The following is a 25,880-nucleotide window of genomic DNA, read 5'->3' on the forward strand; positions in this document are numbered from 1 at the left end:
TTGTTGTATATCACAGTGACCAGCAAAGTAAAATTTCACACAAGCATCTTCAAATTCAGCTGATCTTAGACAGTGTTGCCAAAATGGTTACATTTGCATAATTTCTGAAGTTAATTGAATATTTCAACTCTTTATAATTGGCCCTTTTTCATAACCAATTTCAGTTTAAATCACAATCAGCCTTGTTGACCTTGTTTCCATAAATATAGTTCTCACTTCCCTCATAATGATGTTGGTTAATTATGTCTCAAGGTTTCTATGTAAAGGTAGATTAAGGAATATTTCCGTTGCTTAACCACGACTGGTGTCCAGGGCTGGAAGAATATAATATGCTTACGAGAATTTCTTCCACCAAAGAGTCTTCCCAAACATGACTGACTAGATCTTGCCCAGTCGCATTACAAATGTGATCAATAGTAACCCGCAGGGCAGCTAATGTAATGAAACAAATCAACTCTTGCTATGTGCAGCCCTGATGGATAGAGAAGATGCTGCTTGACAACAAGCAGCTCCTGCTCCCGAATATCTCCTACAAATGATGGACTTTCAGGTTCGGTTTTCAATCATTAAAGGCTGAGGCAAACTGGCTCACATCACAGTTTGCACACTGAGTCGCCCACACAATCAGTCCCTGCAGAAAGTTGCGATGAGGCCGGATCACATTGCTGCAGACTTGTTTACACATCATACATTTCCCACAGCCTTCCCCCTCTGCAGGGCAATTAGAAGTGTTCACAGATGCGCATGTATTATTCATGACACCTCAAACGCACACCCGTCATCGCTGGCGTGAGGCTGTTGGTGTTTTGGATGTTGCATTGGACTGCTCTCGCAGTATCTCACAGAGAGATTCAGCAGAATTGACGTGGTCACTTGACCAAGCAAAGCAACAAATAAATGAAAAGAATCAACCAGACATAAACGCATCAGGACATTCACATCGTGCTTTATTAAAATCACTGGCAATGACGCTGTCCTGCAGGGCTGAAGTGAGCACAGTGCCCCCCTGATGAGGAGATTCTAAATGTAGATATGATCTGGCAACATAAGGACACTGGGTGACAACATGTTAAGCACACTGTGGTATGGCTTATTTAGATTACATTCACCTTTTTGCAATAACAGGACATTAGCTTGGAAAAAAAAAGTTAAGATAACACACATGCTGTAACAATATTCACAGAGATCAAATTGCACTAAACTCAACTAATAGATGGAATGGAGATAAAGATCGTGGTTAAGAGTTAAAAGCTTTGTTTGTAGTGTGAAGGACCACAGCCGTTGTTTGACCTTGTACTATAAAACTCTGACCATGCAGTCACAAGTAGTTACCATCCAACAGATTCACACACCGACGCCACAAGAGTGAAGAGCGGGAAACTCCAAAGAGAAACGTCTTTTTCTTGTTTTAAAGGCCGATAAGACAGAAGTTTCAAAAAAATATATATTCTGCTTTCATCAGAAACTCTGGGTGTGCAGAGCAAAAAATGATCACGATCCTCCTTTTTTCTCCACAAAAAACATTAAATACACAATAGGGGGATTGTTCACAGCACATACCCAGCAAAAGTTTATTAAATAAAGAATGGCCTGCACAAAATCAGACTTGTGCTCTCCCTTCTGATGGCACGGGAAAATAAATTATTTCAACAATTAACAGGTTTAAAAACGTAACATCGTCTTAATATGACAAAATTGAAATATCAACATCACAGACATCACCCTGGCACAAGACTGTCTCATGCTGACGCCACAACATTCACACAAATTTAAGACAACAGTGAAATTCAATACATTTAGGTTAAGTAGCTTTAAAATATTCCTGATTGTGGGAGTACTGTCTGTGAAAATGCCCACCAGCAGCGACAAGCAGAGCTGCCAGTCTCGACGTGGACAATAATATGGATGTATTACCGCAAGCGTCACATCACTGATGGGATCTACTTCCTCGTGCAACTCTGAGAATGCCTCCTGTCTGCTCTAAGAGGTCGAATCTACTCAGTTAAAAATCCAACATCATGGGACTTTGGAACCACATGGACATGTGTCAATTTCAGCAGGAATCTGTGTTACAATGCACTCGCAGAAAGAGTAAAGTCAACAAAATGTAAAAATGACAGACTCTGGGGAGGTTTGGACAGATGGAGGGATGTTTTCAAGGAGAGAGGCTTGTCATAAAACCAGCCGTAACGAGCCAGCGCGGTGCTAATCGGGTTTCATGGACAGACGTCTGTTCTCGACAAGCAGAGAATGTCAGCATATGCGCGTTTGTTACAGCGCTGCTGAAAAACATGTTTACGTATAGTTTGGATGATATCAAAGATGACAAACTGCTCAGTGACTGGGAGGTGTTAACACAAAACTGAAACTGAACCTGTTAGCAAGCTGGTCAAACCAGAACACACACACACACAGCTACACGTCGCAGAGTTTTTCCTGTGAGTGAGCGTGTGTGTTGAGGAGCGCCGGGACTGAGCTCGGACATGACAGCACAAGGGACATTTTTCTCCCTTTTCCATGGAAGTGAAAACACTTTTCAAAGGACAACAAGTAGAACCAACATTCATCGGATATGTTGTGTGTGTGTGTGTGTGTGTGTGTGTCAACAACCTCAGGATAAAATACACATAACTAGTCAAAGACAATCAGAAGTCACTCCATATCCTTTTCCCTGAAAACAGAGGAAAGAGCAGAGAAAACACAGCAAGGCAGAGAGAGATTGAACAGATAAAACAATAAGCAGTGCAGTGAGTTTGACCTTTTTAAGATCACTTTTGGTCCATTAAATACCAAAGTGTCACTGATCATTTCTGATAAACTGTGTGTAAGAATCCTCCTCCCAGTATGATATTAGATTTTGTATAAAACGCTGGTGGTGTAACTGAAACTAAAGCAAGGTGCTGCTGCAGTGCTGCTGTTGGCAGGCTGCAGGAACCGCTGAGTGATGAGCTGGCTGAGGTAGAGCAGTATCTGGCTGTCCTCCTCGTCCAGCCCCAGCTGCTCCTGCAGGAAGCAGCGGCGCCTCCCCTCAACGACCTCAGACCCCTCTGTGGAGGTGACCGGCAGGTGGAGGTGGTGGGTGAAAGTAAATAAGAAGGCTTTGGCTGCCAGGTCACAGAGCGTGCTCTGTAGGTGGAGGAAGTAGGTGGAGCCGCGGCGGATGTAGGTGCGGTGGTCGGCCACGTTGGCGAGGAGATGGCCCCGATAAGGCGGGCAGCGCAAGGTCTTCAGGTCGGCGTCCAGGATGGAGATGTACCGGCTGTAGCGGGACAGCGAGTAAAGCATGCTGGAGCCCACGGGAGATGCAACTCTGTGGGAGGCAGAAAAGAACTGTTAGACATGACTTGTGCAAGTTTTTGTCCAGCACTTGGTGTTTATATCACAGATGGAAAGGCTTTTTGCGTTATGTTCCAGTTAAAAGGACCACAAAATTAAATCTTCCTCTTTCTAGAGAATCTTCCTCTAGTCTAATAGAGAAGGAATAACCCCATTTGTGCACCAGATTCTAGGTTATTTTTGTCTATTTTAGTCATCTTGAACTATAGAGGTGCATTGGGTTAACAGGAGAAACATATTTTAAACCTTAAAAAAAGCCTTGAAATGAAAAAAAGGTGCCGTTTTTGTACTTTTGGAGATGAAAATTGATAACAACAGAGAAGAACAGAGGAACGGAACAAAGTACCATCGTTGTCAACAAATGCAGACTCGGTGCAATCGCATTAATTGCTTGCAAATGAGTGTCTGTAGCTGTCACTGTGTTGATGGGGCATTTTCTGATGGAGGACAAAACAAATCTGTTGATCAAATGGTGCATCTCTATCCAGGAGTAGGATTGATGATGAGTAATGGAGTAAAAAAAATACATGTACCTCCATATATATTTTATATTGACAGCTACTCCTCCACAGAAATAAAATGGCGCCGTTTGCCTTAGGCAACGCCACCTCTGCAGACGTCCAACCAATTTTCTATAAGACTCACCTGGTAACTGAAAACCCGGCCTGGTGACACGTAAAGATATTACTAATGATGCATGAAGCTATCCTCAAAGCAAATCAAATCACGGTGACTTTCAGGATGTTGAGATATGAAACACTTTTGTTTCCTAAACACGTACTCATCATCCAATTTTCAATGGATTATCTTGTCTTCCACAAGATATATTGATTTGGTAAACATTTTATTTAGTTTTTCTTCTTGCCATCATCAGTTCTGATTTTAAATTAGCCCAGTACTTGTGGATGACAGTGATGTTCCGATCGGCCTACGCAGCACTGTTTTTACTGCTAATTATCAAATATCTTTATTCACCAAGAAATACGGTCTGTCCTCAAGTTAGAGTACGTTCTTTTAGTCATGTTCAGAATGAGCACTGAAGATCAAACCCAAGACATGGACTGGCTCATAAAATCTGCACATCGGGGAGCCAGTATAATAAACAATTGTTTTGTGGCTTTAATTCTGCACAGCAACTCACTCTGACATACTTTAGTATAATTGTGCCAATATACAGTTTTCGCAAAATTTAACAATTGTGGCTGTCACCGTTATTGCAGTCAGTGTATAGTTAAAATGACAACAGCAACACTGTAGGCACACTGAGCTAAAACAAATGCATTTTTATACCCAACATTCCTCAAGTCACGATGAACACAGTTTTTGTTGCAACTGTTGTAGTATGTGGTGTTGTTCAGCTGCGGCGCGTCACACAGAGAAGCAATTCTTTAAGCATTTTCTTTGTCTCCAAGTTATTCAGCCTACCCTGTTGTGCCTGTAAAGCGTAACACAGTGTATATAAAGAATTCTCTGCAAACGCTTCATAAAAAAAGAGAGTAGGGATGTAGCAATGACAGAAATCCCCATGTTGATTAGTCACATGGTGACACTGCTTGGTACATTTTAAATGCTGCTGAGTTCTCAACAGCCTTAATACCACTCATGTATGAATCATTTGCTTGTCTGATAAATATCTAAACGGAACAGAACTGAATGGATATGACAAATACACTAAGAGGTGCAATGTACTGAAATTAAATCAAAAGGTCACTATCACACTGGACCCTCGTGTCCAGTTTAAGGGCCTAAAATAGCCTGAATAAAACGGAGTAGATTAAAAGTGAAAATATTTTAATAATGGGGGAACTTTGACAGCCATGGCTGTCGTCAGAAAACTGAGTAGAAAAGAAATGTTCATGGACAGTTGTGCATCTCAACACTGAATAGTACGAGTGTGGTACTGAGTCAGACCAGATGAGTAGGTTATAGTGCGAAAGAATATACTAGGCTGACAATACCATCAAATTCTAACTTCACATAGACAGAAACTCAGTATAACTCTTAAAAAGTCCCTCTTTTATGCTATCAATCTTAACAAAATTGGCTGTTTTTTGTCTGCCTGTTTTGTGGCAAGTCTCTCACGTAAGCTTTGTTAAATACTTAAAATATAAAAGAAATTTGGAGTTTCTTAGCTTCCTCCTACCTTTGCAATCCAATGAGCTTCCACCTCTGTAGGTCAGTAAGGGTGAAAGGACACGACAGCCAGGCTTGTACCCTCTCCCCACACTTCCCAGGATCGGGAACAAAGAGAGCCAGAGCAGCAACAAGGCGGCGGACTCTCCCCTCATCTACCCCGAGCACCACCAGGGTTCTGCCGCTCAATAGACACCACAGAGCTTGCATGGCAAAGGGATACTGGCGCACAAACCTCAAGGCACCTTGACCAGCCTTTTTCCTCTGACGGAGGGTCACAACCCCCCCATAGCCAAGAGGTGAGGCAGCCCGATCAGACCCAGTAGAAGCACTCATGGTGCAGTCTGATCCATCCTCTACTGAGGTACGAGAAACTATTTCTCCAAGAAGGCCCACAGGAAGCTCCAGACCAGCTGCGGGGCTTTCTGAGCACGAAGAACCTACAGTGTAGTCGTCCTGCAGTGGAAGAAGGGCCTGTGGCTCCTGGTTGACCACATGGGTTTGAGAATTCTGCGGGTGGGAGCCTTGTCGCAGGTAAGGCACTGCATCAGGGGCAGTCGCTTCATAAAGGAAACCCTCTTGGGCAATGCAGCATGCTGTGTCTATCGGAACCAGCAAGTCGGACTCATTTACTGTCTCACCCTCATCCTCCCTACTAACCTCCAGCTCAGACACCATTTCCAGCAAAGACACAGGTGTCTGGTCTCCTTCATCTTCCCCTGCAGTGGTCTCCATTTCTTCACTGCTACTCTGCCTTTCGAGGTCAGTGTTATGGTCAGGGTCAGGGGTCAAATCAGAATCAGGATCAGGCCCTTCTGATTTCATACTAGCAAGACTCTCGTGTTTCTCTGCTTGATCTGTTCCACTCTTATCGCTGCTAAAGCTTCCTTTAGTCTCTTCTGAGCTCTCCTGTGTTTCCAGAGTCTGGTCTGAGGGGGACGACTCGAGATGGCTTTCTCCAAGTCGAAGCTCGCTCTCCTGAACAACACTGGCCTCAGAGGCTGGACCTTGTGGACCTAAAGGTTCCAGTGGATCTAGTTCAAGGGGTTCTGGTCCTAACACAATATGAGGTGGATTCAAGTGTACATAGTTGTCTATAGTATGGTTCACAGCACAGAATGGTCTTAGTGTTCCTACTTCTTCCTCATCGTCATCAAGTTCCTCCTCAAACAGGAAGTTGACAACTCTTTGTTTCCTGCGCAATGCCTTGTCCAGGCGGCGTGTGTGCAAGTAACAGAGGTCCCCCCGGAAACTCCTCTCCGTGTCTTTTAAAAGCCCTACTGTGGCTTCGTAGAAAGTTTCATCACACAGTTCTTGCAGGGTCTTCAGGCGCTTGTCAAAACACTTGGCAGACTTGGCTTTGATTAGCTGTGGGGTGTAGGATGGCCTGCGTTTAACATCCTCATCCTCTTCCTCATCTACCTCTTCTTCACCTCTGACATCATCTAACTGACCAAGCCTTCCTTCTCCTACCGCCCCTTTCTTGCTATAACTAAAAGGGCTGGCAAGCTTGGCGTACTTGTCCAGCAGCTCCTCACACTCCTTCAGGCACTCAGTCATGCACTTCTGGCAGGTGACGGCGTGAGGATCCCGACGTGGACGACGATGGTAGGAGCTGATCTGTTTTAGCAGGTCTCTGTGTTCATAAATACTCTTTTCTACATTTGCAAGCTCATTGGCCTTCTCGACAGCATGAGCCGAGTACATGCACTGAGGCCCCGCCTCTCTCTGCAGGCCCTCCTCCCGCTGCAGCACAGAGTGGGTGTACCTGGGGACAACAAAACAGGATTAGTGGTGCACAGGTCTTTACATAATGAAAGTAAATGTCTTAGTTAATATTGAAATATCTCAACTACTTCTGGATTGATTATTGTGACACGTTCATCCTCTGGTCCCAGATACAAATGTTTAGTAATAAAGTTCTTACTCAAGGTCCTGGAGCTTCCTCTGGAGTTCCTTGGCAAATGCTCTCCGGTTCCCTGCCTTCAGACATTCAGAGGCCTGGGAGAAGCGGAGGGACAGCTCTTGAAACTGAAGCATGATTTTCTTCTCATCTGCAGCAACATACGCCATGCAGAAGGGCCGCACAAAGCCCCTGGCCTCCAGGTCGTAAAGGGTAAGGTGATGGACATAGGCGAATGCCCCCTCCTTTGAGTCTCCGAGCACAACCCTTGAGTCTTCCACAAAACTGAGCCTTGGATAGCCACTGCCGGGTGGATGGCCCACAAAAGAGGCCTGGTAGTCCACTGACATGATGCGAAGGGAGAAGTAGTTCAGATCAAAGGTACCACAGACTTTGGGATCATCTGGGATCGTGAGGAGAGGCTGAGGGCCAACTTGCTCAGAGAACTCAGAAATGAGGATGAAGTCTTTGGTGAACTTGGCATAGGAAGTTTTAGCCCAAGGGTTGGAGTCAGCCAGAGGATGGAGGGGAACAGAGAACTCCTCTGGGAGAGCCCAGGGGTCCGGTTTAGTCTGCCCATACTCATCCTCTTTAGTGAAAGCCACCACATCCGGGGAGCCTATCATAGTGGTGTTGCTGAGAAAGGCATGAGAAACAGCAGCATCATAAAAAAACAGTCAGTGTACAGCAATAGGGTGAAGCCACAGAAAGTCCTGTCAGATTGGTCATTCTGCTCCAACGCTGTGCAGACAGCACGAGGTTAAAGGTGTTGATCCAGACATGGAAATGGTCCACAAAAGAAATAAGCTGGGCTATAAATTATGCAGGGGGCCCCACAGAGAAATGGGCACAAAAATCAGCTGTGCCCTTGCGAGCTAAAGCTCACAGCATAGTATCCTCGATATGTCTCCAACAAAATAAAAACAGACCAATCCGCAAAAATGCAACTCGGTGTTTCAGTTAACAAAAGAAATTATGTAGCGCCAATCACAGCGTCCCGGCAGGCATCAGACCATTTATGCTGTGAAGAAAGGAAAAATGTAAAGCAGCATCAGCGAAAAGTGTGTGTCTTCCTCTTCCTCAAGCATCGGTGCGTCGCGTCCATCACGTTAATCGGTGCTGGACTATAATATGGCGCGGAGGTAAAACAAGAACACCGTTTACAGACAGAGGCGCTACATCTAATGTTCACATCCAGAGACAGACGCCATGTTTACCCAGCTGGATGCTGCCTGGTCAGGTGATCAATCCCCTCCCATTCAGAGAAAATCCACCCTGAAACGGAAAATTCTCAGCTTGCGACTCTCATGCCAAAAGACTAAAAGGTGCACTTCTAAACAGTGTTCTATATTTATATCATATATCTTAATACAAATGTTTCGCAAAGGTGTTAAATCACTAATTGCGACTTTAAATTTTTTATTGCGACATTTGAAGTTTGGAGTGGCTGATTGAATCCTATTTTCTGTTTTCAAATGACTCAGTTCTATATTTATTTGAGTCACCAGTTGAAAGAGGTGTTTTTTAACATCAATTTCTATGTTTGCCTACGGTCACCATGACGTAACGGGTTACATAGAGTTTCTTTACGCAAAACAAAAATATTACAAATGTATGGGTCTGTACATTTAACAATGCATTTTTTAATTTTGTTACGGCTTAAAGGCCACTTATATATTTGAATGAAGAAGCATTGGGTTTTAGTGAGCTCCCCATGGTCGCAAAAAGCATACCAATAACATAACAGTGACCTTCGGTAACAATAACAATAGTAAAAGCCATGGACAGTAGGACAGATAGGAAAGCAAATTGATATTTGGGGTGTATTTTCCCTTTAGACAGCCATGCAACTACATTGTAATTTAGTTTCTATTCATAATTGTTATGGAAATACATGACTAATAACACGTGTTCCTCACGTAGAGTAACTCTGAGTGCAAGTAGGGTATCGTATTTATATATATTTTTTTTAATTAGACGTTCTGTTTGGTGCAGGACTTTACGACAGTTTTACGACCCTGAGTACGGCAGTTTTTGACAGACAGGCGCGGATTTTGTAAACACAGCTAACTGTACCGCTGTGACTGAGGTCGATGTTGTTCGTCTTGTAGTTTTTTCATGAGCAGTTTCTCAAATGCCGGTGTTATTTTCCCCCTTACCCCATTGTCTCATTCACCGGAATTAACGCAATCCAACCTGTGCCAACTTTTTAGCACTTTTAGTAACTTTCTGAGCTCGGATGCTATAGCTTTAGTTTGCCCGTCAGCTAGCATGCTAACACAGTGGAGGGGCAGCAGCGGGGAAGCTGCCTGGTGGACCGGTTGCTTCATGTGAGAGCTGTCAGGCATGCTATTGCTGCACCTCCTTAGGAGATCCTCTCTTCGATCGGGACTTCCGCGGATAAGAGTCAAGCCAAGGTATTTCTGTGTGGCGCAGAGTGGCCGGTGTCCGGACACACCGCTGGAGGCAGACATGATCCGGAGCCGGGCTCAAATCAAGCGGGTCCTCTGCGTGGCCGAGAAGAACGATGCTGCCAAAGGCATCTCCGAAATCATGTCCAACGGCAGAGCCAGGAGGGTTAGTCATGTCGCCTAAACACAAAACACCCACAGCAGATTATGCTCTTATTTACTTCAAACTTTATACCAGCAATCCATGGTCAGAAAACTTTTTTTCTAGCATAAAAGGCCAAATATTTGAATCACCATTCTCTAAAACAGAAGGGTTGCCACAAAAGGCTGCAGTTGAAGAGGAAGGATGGTTCTCCTTCATTCAGAAGGTTGCTAATTTGATGTCGAACTTCTCCAGTTTATATGTCCCAAGTGTCCTGGGCAAGACATCGAACCCCACATTGACTCAGAATTAGTCTCTCACTGTAAGTCACTTTGGATAAAACTGTTTATGGAAATAATTCACAAGAGCAGAAAGCAATGATTTGCGAATCTCACCAAATGTTGAAAGTGAGACTTGACTAGTATGAAAAATATGACCTCATTTTGAATTTGATGGCAGCAAAAAAAAAAATGTTGGGGCAGGGGCCGTGTTTACCACCGTGTGTCATCCCCTCTTCTTTCAACAACAGCCTGCAAACATCTGGAAACTAAGGAGACCAGTTGCTGGTTTTTTTAGGCGAGGAAAGTCGTCCCATTCTCGTGGGATTCTAGGATTCTGGCTGATCAACAGCCCTGGATCTTCTTTGTCATATTTTTCATTTCATGATGTGCCAAATGTTTTGAGTCGGATGCATAAGTAGCCAGTTCCATAGGCTCTGACGCTCCGCCATTCTATCAGAGATGCTGGTTTTTCTAACTGAGTGCTGATGACAAACCGAACAGAATCTCTCCTCTTTAGTCCGGAGGGCGCAGTGTTCATGGATTCCCACTGAAAATTTCAAATTTCAAGTTGTCTGACCACAGAACAGTTTTCCACTGCCTCAGATCATTTTTAAGTGAGCTTTGAGCCCCAGAGTACAGCCGTGTTTCTGGATAATGTCCAAATATGGCTTCCTCTCTGCATGATAGAGCTTTAATCTGCGTTGGTGGATGGCACGGTGCACCGTGTTCACAGACAATGGTCTCTGGAAGTGTCCCTGTGCCAAAAAAGATCTCAGGCAAGTTTTCATTGTGCGTATACATTCAGTGAATCATCGTCCACTTTAACATTCTTGTGTAACACTTCTCCTTACAATGCAATTGAATACATTTCCATGGTTACTGAAGCCTTGAAGTTATATTACCCTTCCAACAGAGTCTGAACAAAACTAAATGGAGTTAGAAATCCCTGTCATTTTACATAAGCACTAACCACACAAACAGCTGAAGAAACACGGTCATTTATCACCCATGTTGAGTAATCTCTTCTCTGATCAGCACTGTCCAGCCTCCACTGAGCTCTTTGTTTGCCGTGGTACTGATTTTATGTTTTTTTTCTTTTATAGAGGGAAGGAATGTCAAAATTTAATAAAATCTACGAGTATGAATATCATCTGTTTGGCCAGGTAAGCAAACGCAGTGAAATGATTAAACCTGTTCCCGTGCACGTGAATATGGGCCCTTTTATGTTTGGCATTGTTTTGGATTTTTGTCTCCATCCCACACCAGAATGTGACGGTGGCGATGACGTCGGTGTCAGGCCACTTGCTGGGTCTGGAGTTTAAAGCACCGTTCCAGAAATGGTACGCTTGAATATATACGCTTTTTTTTTTTCCTACTCACTGTCACGGAGCAGCACAGCTACTGACTTTCTATCTTTTCTCTACAAAGGCACAGTTGCAATCCAGTGCTCCTGTTTGACGCAGAGGTAGAGAAGTACTGCCCAGATAACATGGTACAAATAAAGGTGTGTTTTCCTGCCAGGAATCTTAAAAAAAGAGGCACATTTTATACACATTTTACTTTGTGTGCGGTTGAATTTTAGGGATCATTCATCACTCATTATTTGGCTTTATGTCGGGATGATTATTTGGACTTGGTCAGCAACACTTGTTCCAATATCGTGACTCCCTGATTCAGTCCTGTGATACATCAAATTTCTTTTTTCCTCTCTTCTCTCTGTCATTCTTCCGATTTTCTCCGTCTGTTTTCCTTCTGTAGCGGACACTGGAGAAGGAGGTCAGGCAATGCCAAGCCCTGGTCATCTGGACAGATTGTGACAGGGAAGGAGAAAACATTGGCTTTGAAGTTATCGATGTTTGCAAAGCAGGTATAGTAGGTTTGCAGAGTCCTAATTGCACTGGACTTTGGGTGCATTTGTCCACTAAAGGACCTTGGTAGTAATTTGATATTTGTGGGCGTGCTTTTTAGTGAAGCCCAATTTACAAGTCTTCCGGGCAAAGTTTTCTGAGATAACCCCCAGCTCAATCCGGAGAGCATGCGAGACTCTAACGGAGCCCGATGCTAACGTCAGCGATGCTGTAGATGTCCGTCAGGAGCTGGATTTACGGATAGGTAAGGTAGCACCTGCTCCGGCGCACACGAAAGAGATTCCTTCGATATTAGGAAATATCTCAGTGATTAATAGATTGGCACAAGCTGCGGCTTTAGTGCTTATCTGAAAATGTGCCATGCAGGGAAAAAAAGTAAATGGAATCATATCCTTTGGGATCATGTTCCACAGGTGCATCATTCACTCGATTCCAGACGCTTCGCCTGCAGAAGATCTTCCCAGAGTCGCTGGCCAATCAGCTGATCTCGTATGGCAGCTGTCAGTTTCCCACGCTGGGCTTCGTGGTGGAGCGATTCAAAGCCATTCAGGCTTTCATAGCCGAGACTTTCTACAAGATCAAAGGTAATATGTCACCCATAAACTGCCACAAAAGTCCCAAAGGTGAAAGGGAGGTAACCCCTCTCCTCTGTGTCTGTCTCAGTTCTCCATGAGGTGGAGGAGGACACTGTGGAGTTTAGCTGGAAAAGAAACCGTCTCTTCAACCACACAGCTTGCCTCGTGCTCTATCAAATCTGCATGGAGGTACGTGACTGTTCGAGTATGAATCAGCTGTGTTCACCCTCGAGTGTAACTATAAACTATTAAGAAATTTGAATAAATTAGTGACAAATCCACGGGGTTAACAACAATGGTGTTGAGTGGAGAACAATCATGCAATTCAACACACTGTATATATTCAGTCTTTCTGTTTGAGTTGGATGTAGATTATGTGAATCTGTTTCAGTTCGTTCACCCTTCTTTGGCATCTTTGTATTTTAGATCTTGAACGACTGTAACGTCCTGATGACAGAACAGAGGTGTTTTCTGAATTTCACAGAAAAACACTTACCGTTCGCTAACGAAGCTCACGAGCCCCTGTAATTATCACTGAGCAAGTTCCACCGGCAGTCCTTTCATTTCCTTTTAACAAATCAGGGTAAAATGCAAAGATATCGAAACAAGAAGAGACAAAGAGGAGAAATTGCACCCTTTCGTTATTCAAAGGTATTATTTATCGGAGAAATAATATAAAATCATCTGGTGCCAGATCTTAAAAGGGACACTGTGTCATTATTTATTTGACAAAAACTAAATAACTCAAAGGAATTTAGAGATTTAAGTAGCAGCCATGTGCTGGTGGAGGGCTGATGATTTGGGCTTGCTTTGCAGCCACAGGAACTGGACGCCTTGCAGTCACTGAGTCCACCATGAACTCCTCTGTATACCAAAGTGTTCTAAAGTCAGTTGTCCAACAGCTAAAGCTTGGCTGTGATGTTGTGGTGCAACAAGACAATGATCCCAAACACAGCAGCGAATCTACGGCAGAATGACTGAAGCTGGAAACAGTTCCTCCGAGTTAATGAGTTACAAGCTACTGAATGAGATGTGCTGAATATGCTCACACACTGCTCAGTTTATGTTAAATAAACAACGACTCAGTGTCACATGTCAAATGACGTCGTTCATCCGACGTTCATTTCATTCTGACACCTGGTAAGAGCGAGATGATTTGCTATCGTGTCCTGGTGTGTAAAACCTCAGTAAATTGAGAAAGGCTCCCTGGACTCGTGCCAACTCTGTGTGTGTGTGTGTGTGTGTGTCTGCTTGTTGTTGGAAGTGTGCAAAGGTGTGTTAAAGGACTCCTGCAGCTGACAAGGACATCACAGTCAATTTTGATAGTGTTGTCAACAAGATGCTTTAAATGTCACACATAAGAGGAGAATCCTTTCACTCCTTTTCAGGATCCCATGGCAACAGTCGCCTCAGTAACCAGCAAACCTAAAAGCAAATGGAGACCGCTGCCTTTGGACACTGTGGTAAAGTGATAACTCATAATGCACTGTAAAACATGTTTTTTGGGGGGGATAAAGTGTATGAGATGCAGTGACATTTCCGAGCACAGGAGAAAGATAGATGTTGTCCTTTTGCTTTGATCCACTGTGAAAAAGTCCTGTACGTCTATCTGACCGACAGGAACTGGAAAAACTGGCATCTCGAAAGCTCCGAATAAATGCCAAAGAGACAATGAAGATTGCTGAAAAACTCTACACCCAAGGGTGAGTACGGGAATCTTTGAACAGCAGCACTTTAGATAATGGACATACATACTGCTTCCCTCAGAGCCAAACTTTGTCCTGCTCTGAGCGCATGCTAAACGTAGCTTTTGTTAGAACTTACTTCAGTTAGCTTGTTGGCCAGAAGCCATCTTATGAGAGGCTTTATGGTTTCAGGGAAACCGTCAAATGCTTTTCTTTCTTTCTTTCTTTTTTTTACTCTGTTGTCAGCCCACCTCGAAATTGTTCCTATTTTTGTACTTGAAAGGACCATCTGGCAGTTTAGGAATGTGAAGCATGAGTTTTTCAACGACATATTTTCCGAGTTTCTCTCATTGTTTGTGTGAAGATGTGCGTTTTCTTTTCCTGTGCTCAGGTTTATCAGTTATCCCCGCACAGAGACCAACATTTTTCCTGCAAACCTGACCCTCGACCCCCTGGTGGAGCAGCAGACGCAGAGCCCAGTATGGGGGACTTTCGCCCAGCGGGTGCTCGAGCAGCCAGGGGGCCCCAACCCCCGGCAGGGCAAGAAGTCGGACCAAGCTCACCCTCCCATACATCCCACTAAGTACACCAACGCACTGCAGGTGAGTTGGTTAAAAAAAAAAAAAAAAAAAAAAGTGCTGAGTTTATTTTATATATTTTCTCACCAACAATCACCACCGTGTGGCAATGTTCATTCAGCCCGTGTGTTCAGTGTAAAAACAGGAGAAATCACAGATACGACGTGCAAATATTTCATTTAACAGCAGAACATTCTGGCGCCTTAAACATTAATGAAAAACAGTATTCGTCATAGATCAGGTTCCAACTTTCACGGTCAGCTGTTAACAGATCAGCTTAGCAAGATGGAGCCTTGTCATGGATTAGCTCCATAAATTTAGATGAGTTTGAGATTCCAGACTGTTTGCTGGCCATGACGCTGAGTTGAAATGTCTTTCCTGAAGAGACGTTTGAACGCTCATCACATTTTCTTTGCTTCTTGGAGGAGTTTTCCAAGCCTTTCCATTTTTTTTCCACTGTCGGCGCTCTCGTAGGGGCCTTTTCACCTGCCGACCAGCCAGCATTTAAGCCCTCTAAGCACTCGCTTTTAAATGTAGACTCAGTTGCTAATTAAGACTTGTTAGAATTGTTCGTCTCCTTGATTTTGAATAAGGATTTGCCATTAATTGCCATCATCATTTCTGAAAAATGTTGGAGGATGTTTGTCTAACCCATTGTCCGTAATCCTAAATTAGTTCAAACTGTTTTTCTTTATCTTTTTCTGCAAATGAAAACAGCTGAAACAACATCCTCCAAGAGATTTTATGCTAAATACAATAATTTTTATTAGATAGTTTTGCAATTCTGGTGAAAAGTAATCAATAACTTGTCAGAGTTATGGTGAAGTGTAATTTTCGGGCCTCCGTTCCTTCCAGGGCAACGAAGCACGTGTGTACGAGTTCATCGTCCGCCATTTCCTGGCTTGTGTATCCCAGGATGCTTTGGGGCAGGAGACAGTGGTTGACATAGACATCGCTCTAGAGAGATTCTCTACCTCCGGACTCATGATTATTGAAAGGAATTACCTGGACGTTTACCCGTATGACAGGTGGAGCACAAAGGTGTGTGGGTCACACGTAAAAAGTTTGCCTCCATTAAACACCTGCTGCCTCTCCATGTTTGTTTGTGATGTATTTGTGTAAATGTGGTTTGCAGGTGATCCCAGTATACGAACAAGGCTCCCAGTTCCAGCCCTCTGCTATCGAGATGGTGGACGGACAGACGAGTCCCCCGCAGCTTCTCACCGAGGCCGACCTCATATCGCTGATGGAGAAGCATGGCATTGGTACATTTCTAGATGTGTGTGTGTGTGTGTGTGACAGATGACTGCCCATTTGCCTCTGGGGACACATAAAAAGAGTCCTGTCAATCTGGAATAATAGGAGGGGGAAGGGTAAATAACATTTTTTTTCTTAGAGAGATCCTTAACCTCCCAAGATTATTAGTTCCAACCGGAGTAATGTGGTGACCGTGAACACAGATTCTCATTGACTCTTTCGAACCAAAGTGTCTGAGTTAAATATTAGACCTATTTTATATAAATACCACATATTTAGCAATATAAAAGCTAGTTATCTGATGCCAAAAAAAAGATGATGATACCTCTACCAGTGAAATTGTATAGAACACATCCAGATGTATGAACAAAGCTTCTTTTTTTCCCTCCACCAATGATGAGTTGTCAGTTTCGGTGACTTCAGAAGCCACAAAGTGCTGCCCAGATGAGCCCACATTTATTCTTCTTGACACAGTACAGCTAACATGAGGTTGAGGTGTCTCCGGAAAACAACAAACTGCCACTAACTCTCTGAATAACTGACACTTTCCACCCGGTCTGTCCCAAACTCTCCCTCATAACAAAACACACTTTCGACCCCTCCCCTCCCCGAACACTTAATAAGTCCCCTGCAGCTACAGGGGACACCTCCCTCTATAACCCACTGCCACTCACACACACAGCACCAGTCAATCTGCTCACCATTAAAGCTATAAGGTATTCTGTGGGTGATATCCGAGGGATAAAATCCAAAGGAAATGCTTATTTACGGTTTCATGTGTAAACTGTGTATTTAACAGGCACAGATGCCACTCATGCAGATCACATCGAGACGATTAAAAGTCGCATGTATGTGGGTTTGACTACGGACCAGAGGTTTCTACCAGGAGAGCTCGGCATGGGGCTAGTGGAGGGTACGTGTCCACACAGCCCTGTCCCACGATAATACCAGGAGCTTTAATACAAAGTCCCCCAGTTGTGCCGCCTGTCTAAATGTGTGTGTTTTGTCTGATTAGGTTACAACTCCATGGGCTACGAGATGTCCAAACCAAACCTTCGTGCTGAGCTGGAGGCGGACCTCAAGCTGGTGTCAGAGGGCAGAAAGGACAAACAGAGTGTCCTTCTACACTACATCCAGAAGTACAAATCTGTCTTCATCGAGTCTGTCAGGAAGGCAAAAAAGTTAGTGGCTCATATACATGTGTGTGTGTGTGCAAATCCGATGTTCTCTCAATGCCCAAATGGGTCGTCATGTCATATTTATCAAAGATGAGGGAGCAACTCATCAATACTCACTGCTGGTAACAAGTCAGTTTTCTGCTGCCGGCGCAGGTTAGATGAGGCCTTGTCACCGTACCTGGGTGCAGCTCTGGAGATCACCGAGGCGGAGCAGCAGGAGATGGAGATCCCGCTGCCGGTGAGGAAGTGTCCCAGCTGTGGTCGGGACATGGTGCTGAAGAAGAAGAGGGAAGGAAACAGGTGAGGGCAGAGAAAGGGTGGGAGGTTGAAACAATACTCAGGGAATCTGAGAGAAGCCATGCTGGAGACATGTTTTAGATATCATGATCTCAAGTTAATTTTTTCATTATCAAGAGATAGTGACGCTCGTTTTGTTGAGGTGATGGATGGATGGATGGATTGTCTTGAGATAACTAGGCTCACCACAGCACTTAGAAGTACACGGGCGCGACTCGACTTGTGTCAACAGTGAACGATGGAGTTTGCTTTTAACAGAGAAACCACTCGAGATGAGATGTCGTGATCTTGTGAAAACGACAGGCAGCTTCATTGTTGTGCAAAACGAGATGAATCAGGAAAGAACGAGCTCATCTGTAGATGACAGAATAATCAGCCCGTGTCCTTGAGATAACGAGATAGCAGACAGACCGCGCTCAGCTCCTGTACACACCAACACCGGAAAACAAATGAGGCTTTTTTTTTTTTTTTTACTTGCACTTAGAGCGTAGTTCCACATTTCTTCTATTGACATCTTTAATCTCCCTCAGCTGCACGTTAGTTTGATTCTTGACTCTCGGAAAAACATTTTGGCACCAACAGCAAGGACAAGCTCTCATAACAGGCTCTTGGTACATAACATGCCGCTCATATAAGAAAATGGAAAACTTTGTTATTTTTGTTGCAAATTTTCGCCAAAATGACCCGAATTAAAAGTATCTGTGAACTGCAAAGAAAAGTGGACCGTGCTTGAACTGGATGAAGCATAAGTCCTGATGAAAGTAACTGCTCCGTGTCTCCCTCTGCAGTAAGTACCTGTCGTGTGTGGGCTACCCGGCCTGTAAGACAGCAGTGTGGTTCCCCGACACGGTGCTCGAGGTCAGCTGGGATGACAGCATTTGTCCCACATGTCAGCCGAGCCCCGTGCACATGTGAGTATTGATCTCTGTTCCTCGGAGCTGCGTGTGTCACATTCCAAGATTTAAACTGCCTGAAATGAAACTGTTTAAGGATTAAGCTCATTTTTATCAGGATTAAGTTTCAGCTGTTCTGATTGTCACGCACACTCACGCTAATACCTGAGCTTTGTCGTATTAGTTTGTTCTCATGTGTTTGAGATGATTGAAGGCAACTATGAAACATAAGACGAGCAGGATGAGATGTTGCTGTTTTAAAGCTCTAAAACTTGTAACTCACCAAAAACATTTCAGTGAAGGTGTTGCTAACCGCAACCAAAAGCTAATATCTGCTTTGAACACCCACACTGGAAGCTGGAGTGAAAAGTTCCCCTCTGTGACAAAGAGGGGAGATGGGTACATTTCTCAAAAAGAGATCACGGTGTATAAAAATGTTTTGCTTTTGCTTTTGGAGAGTTTTGGAAAATCAGAAATGTCTTAGGTCCATGTTAGAAATGATAAAGAAGCTTTTAAAGGTGGTGTAAGGTGTATTTTGACTATGGTACTTTTCGGTGGAACACGTGCGGGCTTCCCCCGTGCGTTGTTTCATTCTGGCTCTGACAAACAGGTTTTTTACTCCAAACAAGAACAAAATCAATGAGCTGTTTACAACTTGGCTCCTCCAGAGTGGTGCGCATTGCCTCCAGTGTAGATACAGGAGTACAGCGTCTGACTGCTTCTGCATCGAGAAGCGTGCGAAGTTGACAAAATGAGGTCGTTTCTGAACCTTGAACATGGGTTTTGTGACAGTAAGTCAAAAGCTTTGGGTTGTTTTGTTGTATTCAGCGCAGCATCGCTGTCTCTTTTTGAACAGGGAATGATAATTTCACACACACAGAGCTGCGTGTTGATGAGAAAGCAGAGACCGCCTACCACCTTGATACAGATGAGCTCAGCAACAGTTTTTTTTCTGTCTTTTGTGAGTCCAAAGCTTTGGGGAAATAGGATGCTAAACATGCTGCCATGCCCAGAACGTAGAGAAAATAAAAATGCTGCTCACTTACGTAGGTATTTAGATTTTGCAGTTTTAAACCATCTCACATTTACCCATTAAAGTCTCCTTTTTTCAGTTCCCGGTCGTCACTGCAACCGTTCAATAGCTGTTCTAAATGAAATAGTTTGATCACATGCAGATGCCTTCTCAGATCAGCACGACTCAGACCCACATAGCTGCACACATTAACTGACAGAAATCTTCCCCTCACCGCTTTATTTCCCACTCTCAGCTGTGCAAACACCAACAAACACTGAGGCCTCTGCAGCTCTCAGCGGCCTCCCTGCTGCAAGAAATTTGTCTAAGTTCTTGTTTACACAAGTAGGCGTTAACCCCTTGAGCAGTAGCCTCAGCTCAGTCCAAATATAGGGCACGCTCGCTAGCAGCGAGCCAAAGTGCTCCACACCAGCCTCTGTTACCATAGCAACCAACCTGCTACAGAGCTCAAAGTTGAGCTCCAGCAGTTATTCTTAAACAATGTGATGTGTTTTTTTTAAATGTATTTTCTTTTCTAAATCAGATCCCACCCAGTAGCTTTCAGCTTGTTGGATAACTTCAGCAGCAAAGGAGTGCAGGAGAAAACTGTTGCTTTCTGCTCGTGCCTCAGCGGTCGCCACGGCAACGTGGTGTATTACACTAACTTTTCGCCTGACAAGCGCTTGTCACGTTTTGAAAAATGTAACTATGTGATGGAAGGTTTGCCTCGCTCACGCTGTGAAGCTCTACTAATGATGGTGTATTAGCGAAGCCGTTTCTCCCCAACATAGACCTTAGAGACGCAACAGCTTCACAAACTGTTTTACTTCAAATTCGACAATAAGGGACTTTCACTGGACAGTTGATGCAGCATGCTGTCTCACCATTTGCTACGGAGGCACTGTGGATTCTGTCAGCCATTACTGCTTTCTGGCCCGGCATGCAACACACAACAACACAGCCATAAACTAAGATAAGAACAGATAGTCCTTTATTAGTCCTGCGACGGGGAAGTTTCCACAGCAGCAAAGAGGAACGAAAACAGCAGCGAAGGAAAGGTCACATATAAGCACAAAACAAGGTAATAAATGATCCCAAACACACGAGAGCAACATGAAAATGGCGATAAAGGCAACACTATGATTTGGTAAGAGAAAATGTGCTTTTGGTTAAAGAAAGTCTTTTTGGTGTTTATGTGGTCCATTGGGGTGGAACTTTCCCCTGGAAAAAATAATGAAACCACCAAACTTGGAGGATGTTTATCAGCATAGATATAAGGAAGACTAAACTATTTGACCTAAATAGATGAATATTCTGGCTTTGTAAACTCACTTCAAAAATACTATAAAATTGCTGGGTTTTTTTCTAGATCTATTGAGGGAAAAAATGAGGAAATCATGAACCAAAAGAATAAGAAAATAAATGGCTGTTATTACTTCGTTGAAGCTCCTCTGACTTTTATGACAGCTTGAATGTTTAAGGGGTTCTCGGGTGTAAAACACCATCCTCCATCCGTCGGGTTCCGACTTTCTTGTCCAGCGGTTCACAGATCGGCTCTGCAGGATGGAACCTGGGCGTGGAACAGTTTCTCGATTTCCACCATAAACTTTTAAGTCAGATTGAGATCCAGACTGTTGAGTGGACGTGTCGTTCCTGAAGAGAACGTTTGAACACTCTTTGCTCTTTACTCAACCTGAAAAATTACCTCAGTATCATAAAACCTCCTTTTGATTGATGGAACCAGAAAAGTGTCCAAAATGTCATTGTCCACCTGTGCATTTAGCACTAAAATCTGACTTATATGTTGCAGACGTTCTCTTATTTTCAGCTGTTAAGTCCCATAATATCATGATATATGGTTACGGTTAGCTTAGCCTTTTTCTTTTCTCAGTGTTCTAATTACTAATGGATTCCACCCCAGTCTGAGTAATTTTTCTTCTCCACCTCAGCTGTAACAAGCTCTGAGATTGACTTCTGCGTGTCCCCACTTTTCCAGGTTGAAGTTCAAGTTCCGCAGAGGCAGCCTCCCTCCCATGATGCCTCTGGAATTCGTCGGCTGCATCGGTGGTTGTGACGAGACTCTTAGAGAGGTGCTGGACTTGCGGTACCTCAGAGCAGCGGGAGGAGGTGGAGGAGGACTAGGAGGGGGTGGAGGGGGAGGAGGAGGAAGAGGAGGAGGAGGAGGAGGAGGAGAAGACCCTCGTCCACCAGCACCAAGGCCCCCTAGAGCCCCAAGTTCTAATTCTCGCCCTTCCCTTCCTCCTGTCCCTTCATGGAACCCGCAGCCAAGATCTCCACCAGGTGGCAGCAGTAGTGACGTGATTGTGTGTAACTGTGGGCAGGACGCACTCCTGCTCACGGTGCGCAAGGACGGGCCCAACCAGGGTCGCCAGTTCTACAAGTGCAACTCAGGGAGCTGCAACTTCTTCCTGTGGGCGGATCAGCCGAGTCAGCAGGGGGCTCCGCTGAGTCGAGGTCCTCCGCTGTCAGCTCAGAGGAATCCCCAGCCTCAGAGGCCATCTCCGGGGTTCGGAAACACATCTGGAGGCGACAGAGAGCAAGAAGTGGGCGCGACAGGACAGGCACTCTGCAACTGCAACGAGGCGGCGGTGACGCGCACGGTGCAGAAAGACGGACCCAACAAGGGCCGCATGTTCCACACCTGCGGCAAACCAAGAGAGCAGCAGTGTGGCTTCTTCCAGTGGGCTGATGAGAACGCACCTCCACCAGGCAAGGCTCACACACACGGATGCTTTTGGTCCGACTACACTGATGATGAGCATTAACTTAACCTCGTTGGAAATGCAGCGGAAAGACAGACACGAACCTGCTGAAATGAGTTGGTGTTCTGTTATGATTGGTGTTGAAAAATTACAAGCATAAATAAACACAGTTAGATCAAGCCAATCACACACGACTGGAACAAATAGGATGGATGTAGCACTGACTGATGGCTTCGTGTCTGAATGAGCGCCCTGCGTCTTATCTTTAAAAACTTATGCTGACAGTCTGACCAGGTGGGACCATATCATATTACTCCCTTCACGGCCCAAGTCTGAACCGTTCGCAGTCACGTTACAATTGAGCGTACGCATGCAGTCGAATTACGGTTTGTGTTCTTTTCCAGTGAATCATGCAGATTGCGTCATTAAGTATATAATTAGCAGTGCTGTCCATGGCTTTTCCTGCCATCATGAGGTCCAACGTATTGTTCTGACAAGCTCATTAAGATCGTGGCAAACGGTGGTTCCCAAGCCTTTTTTTGTTGTTTTTCCTAGAAGCCCATCCCTCCTGTGTTTATGGAAAAGCTGCGCTCCTTTACCCACCTCCAGACTTGCTCGCGTACGCTTGCGCACACACATATCGGAACAATGATCCCCGAAACTGTTTGGCTCCTTTCCAGAGCACTCAGTTCCACTTTTCCTTTCATAAAAATCTGATAGGCACCTTAAGCTTCCAGCTTCCAATTGTAACAGCCTGCATGGGGGTTTTGTTTTTATAGTGACAAGTGCGCTGAAGTGCACAGATTTCTGATGATCCGGTAACTGTGTTGTAATTTATTTTGACAACCTCTGAGCAGTAAAAATCTCCCTGTGATCTTTCACACGTGGTTAGAAAGCACTATTGCGAAACACAATACACAAGACTTGCATTTTGTTTTATTTCTCGGTGTCAGAATGTCATAATCTGGCATTCGAAACTTGCCCACAGTCCAAATATTAAGAATTATTGTTAATATTCCCACCCAATAAATTATTGGTAAGAGAAAGCTGCTGTGATTCAAAAACTGAGACCTTGAGGCATTCACATGCCACACTGACACGGTGGCTTTAATGGGAGCGCACATGCTTTTTATGCTGTGGCCCTGCTCATGTTGTTCTTTGACCTGTGTCCCCAGTGTCAGGAGGCTACGGTGGTGGATTTAATGGTGGTGGAGATGGAGGGAAGAAGGGGAGGAAGACGACGGGCGACGGCACTGCGAACAGACCCCCAGCTGCTAAAAAACCCCGCACCTGCGGGATCTGCCACATGCCGGGACACACCCGAGTCACCTGTCCTCAGCGGTGACCGCTGCCCCGGGTCGGCCACACCCTGGAGGTCTGTGGGGTTACTTTATGGAACAGATCTTGTTTTTGTTTTTTTTGTGTGAGCCTCCTCACAGGAGATGGACGTTGTCTTCTTTCCCTGTAACTTTGCTGCAAGAAACAGCTTTGAGTGGAAGACCAACGGCTTCAAACGATCTTCATTTTCAAATGACAGTGTGCTCCGTGTTAGCAGGAGGACAGCAAAATGTGCAACTTTCCTTCCTGTTTCCATCCTGCTCCGATCTCTCAGCTGTGCTCAGATCTGCAGTGTGTGCATGTTTATTTCTGACCCCTGGACAGAAAGACAAAGACCATTTTATGAGGAAATTGTTCTCTTGTGAGTCTCTATAAGCTGCTCTGTTTTTATGCACATAAATTCAAGTGTTTGCTTAAAACGGACGCAAGTTTTCTTCTCTTTCACTTGCTGATGGGAACATTTCTGAGCACAAGAAGAGATCCAGCAACACGTCGCACACTGAGGTGCTGAACTACTTTTAAAACTTGTAGGTGTTTGTAACCACAGTAACCTGAGAGCGCTCGACTGTTAATTGGAAATTTGCTTGGCAGGCCTTGGATCCGATTTTTCACTCACCTTATTGAGTCTGTGTTCACGATCCTGGAAGGATCTTTATTGAATAAACGTGCATTTCAAAGAGAGGTTACGACTTATTGATGTAATTATTAATAGTACATGATAACATGTACGTTAATAATTTTTTGGTTCATTTTTGCCATCTTTTGGTATTTTACATTTGCTGAAAGCAGTAGTAACGTGTTTTTACTCTGGTGGGGGTAAAAAAGACAAAACGTTTGGTTATCTGTGCTGTTGGCAGAGTCTGAAGAAGTGTCAGCACCACAGATTTTAATGTCAGAACTGATGAATACCAATAAACTGAAATGTGCTTTATCCTACCGTGGTGATTTGTGTTTTGTTTTTTTTACAGCTGTGAAAGTTTAGGTTTTGTTTTGAGTCTTCAGTCATTTTCTCTTTGTTCGGTTAGTTTTGGTTTCAGTTTGAGTCCTCTGTCATTTTCATTTTGGCTCGGTTGGTTTTGCTCTTTTCTTTTCCATCGAATCTTGAACTTTTAAAGCAGAGTCACTGAGGAAACTCTCAATGAACTGAGCCTAAGCCACTGCCTTTTTTTTTTTTACGGGCTCCTATTTCCTGCCCCAAGCACTTATGGAAGAAATATTTTTTCTCCCTTACTTCAGTAAATAGCAGTAGCACATCCTGCAAATGCAGCCCTTTTCCCAAAAAGGTTGGAAGGAAAAAGGTGAATGAAAATGGAATGTGCAAATCTCGTAGGCCGACGTGCTTTTCACTACAGAACATAGAAAGCATTTGAAAATGAAAGTGAAAACACGACACGACACGATGCTGTTTCTCGAAAAGTATCAGCTCATCTTGAATTTGATGGCAGCAGCACGGATCATGTTTAGCACTGTAGTGTCCCCTCTTCTTTTAACTTTTGGGAGAGGAGAGTTGTCCCATTCCTGTCTGATATCGGACTCTAGCTGCCTGGATGGGAGCCTGTGTTGCTCTAAATACCTTTTTCAGGATGATGGAGACTTTCCAGATGCACAAGTTGCTAGTTTGATAGGCACTAGTGCACTTCAATACCATCAGAGGTTCAGGGTTTTTTTTAAACTGAGTGCTGATAACAAGCCGGATGGACGCAGCATTCCACGATTTACAACGAAAAAGATTTCAGATTTTGGTTCATCTGGCCACAGCTTTTCAGTTTGCCTCATTCCATTTTGAATCAGCCTTGGCCCAAAGGGAACGGTGGTGTTTTTGGATCACGTTGACATGTGGCTTCTTCCTTGCATGACACAGCCTTAATCTGCATTTGTGATTGGCACGGTGAGCTGTGATCACAGACAATGATTTGTGGAAGTGTTCCTGAGCCCATGCAGTGATTTCCATGAAAGAATGGCGCCCGTTTTTAATGCAGTGAGGGCCCGAAGATCATGTATCTGTGTCCCTTGCGCAGTCTCCAGATTCTCTGAATCCTGATGTTGTTATGTACTGTAGATGATGGAATATCCAACGCTTTTACAATATGATAGATTCACTATTTGTAGATACCATTTTTTTTTTTTTGGTAGATTGCCAAACTTCTGCCCAATTGTACTTGTTAGAGCCTCGGCTGCTTTAAGGTGCTCTTTTTATTCTCAATCACATGACTGACCTATTGCAAATGCAACATGGTACTTTTCCATCCTTTGGTTGCCCCAGTACCAAC

At 44.2% G+C, this 25,880-nt stretch overlaps 2 protein-coding genes across 2 annotated transcripts; one reads left to right on the forward strand and one right to left on the reverse strand.

The window, feature by feature from the left end:
• Window positions 1-930: 930 nt before the first annotated feature.
• On the reverse strand, window positions 931-8,600 carry smcr8a (Smith-Magenis syndrome chromosome region, candidate 8a). Its single transcript, XM_072369152.1, has 3 exons — window positions 7,397-8,600; window positions 5,480-7,237; window positions 931-3,310 (listed from the first exon to the last, which is right to left on the reverse strand). Exons 1-3 carry the CDS (start codon window positions 7,996-7,998, stop codon window positions 2,851-2,853), a joined length of 2,820 nt encoding a protein of 939 aa, XP_072225253.1. The 5' UTR covers window positions 7,999-8,600; the 3' UTR covers window positions 931-2,850.
• A 666-nt stretch (window positions 8,601-9,266) lies between these two features.
• On the forward strand, window positions 9,267-24,541 carry top3a (DNA topoisomerase III alpha). Its single transcript, XM_072368848.1, has 19 exons — window positions 9,267-9,949; window positions 11,310-11,369; window positions 11,473-11,546; window positions 11,635-11,710; window positions 11,965-12,073; window positions 12,175-12,318; window positions 12,488-12,658; window positions 12,738-12,838; window positions 14,038-14,112; window positions 14,270-14,352; window positions 14,726-14,936; window positions 15,768-15,953; window positions 16,048-16,177; window positions 16,969-17,082; window positions 17,185-17,350; window positions 17,501-17,647; window positions 18,433-18,555; window positions 21,546-22,279; window positions 23,448-24,541. The coding sequence occupies exons 1-19, from the start codon at window positions 9,719-9,721 to the stop codon at window positions 23,615-23,617; spliced, it is 3,105 nt and encodes a 1,034-aa protein (XP_072224949.1). The 5' UTR covers window positions 9,267-9,718; the 3' UTR covers window positions 23,618-24,541.
• Window positions 24,542-25,880: the final 1,339 nt, after the last annotated feature.

The sequence above is a fragment of the Leuresthes tenuis genome, unplaced genomic scaffold, assembly GCF_036924035.1.
Source record: "Leuresthes tenuis unplaced genomic scaffold, fLeuTen1.0.hap1 SCAF_17, whole genome shotgun sequence".
NCBI lineage: Eukaryota > Metazoa > Chordata > Actinopteri > Atheriniformes > Atherinopsidae > Leuresthes > Leuresthes tenuis.

Excerpts from the sequence above, each read along its gene's own strand:
- smcr8a (XM_072369152.1), bottom strand. The coding sequence starts at position 7,998 with ATGATAGGCTCCCCGGATGTGGTGGCTTTCACTAAAGAGGATGAGTAT. Across the intron at positions 7,238-7,396 it reads AGGAAGCTCCAGGACCTTGA|GTACACCCACTCTGTGCTGC; the intron begins GTAAGAACTTTA and ends TGTTGTCCCCAG. Across the intron at positions 3,311-5,479 it reads AAGCTCATTGGATTGCAAAG|AGTTGCATCTCCCGTGGGCT; the intron begins GTAGGAGGAAGC and ends TGCCTCCCACAG.
- top3a (XM_072368848.1), top strand. The coding sequence starts at position 9,719 with ATGCTATTGCTGCACCTCCTTAGGAGATCCTCTCTTCGATCGGGACTT. Across the intron at positions 14,937-15,767 it reads AGTACACCAACGCACTGCAG|GGCAACGAAGCACGTGTGTA; the intron begins GTGAGTTGGTTA and ends CGTTCCTTCCAG. Across the intron at positions 16,178-16,968 it reads GATGGAGAAGCATGGCATTG|GCACAGATGCCACTCATGCA; the intron begins GTACATTTCTAG and ends TGTATTTAACAG.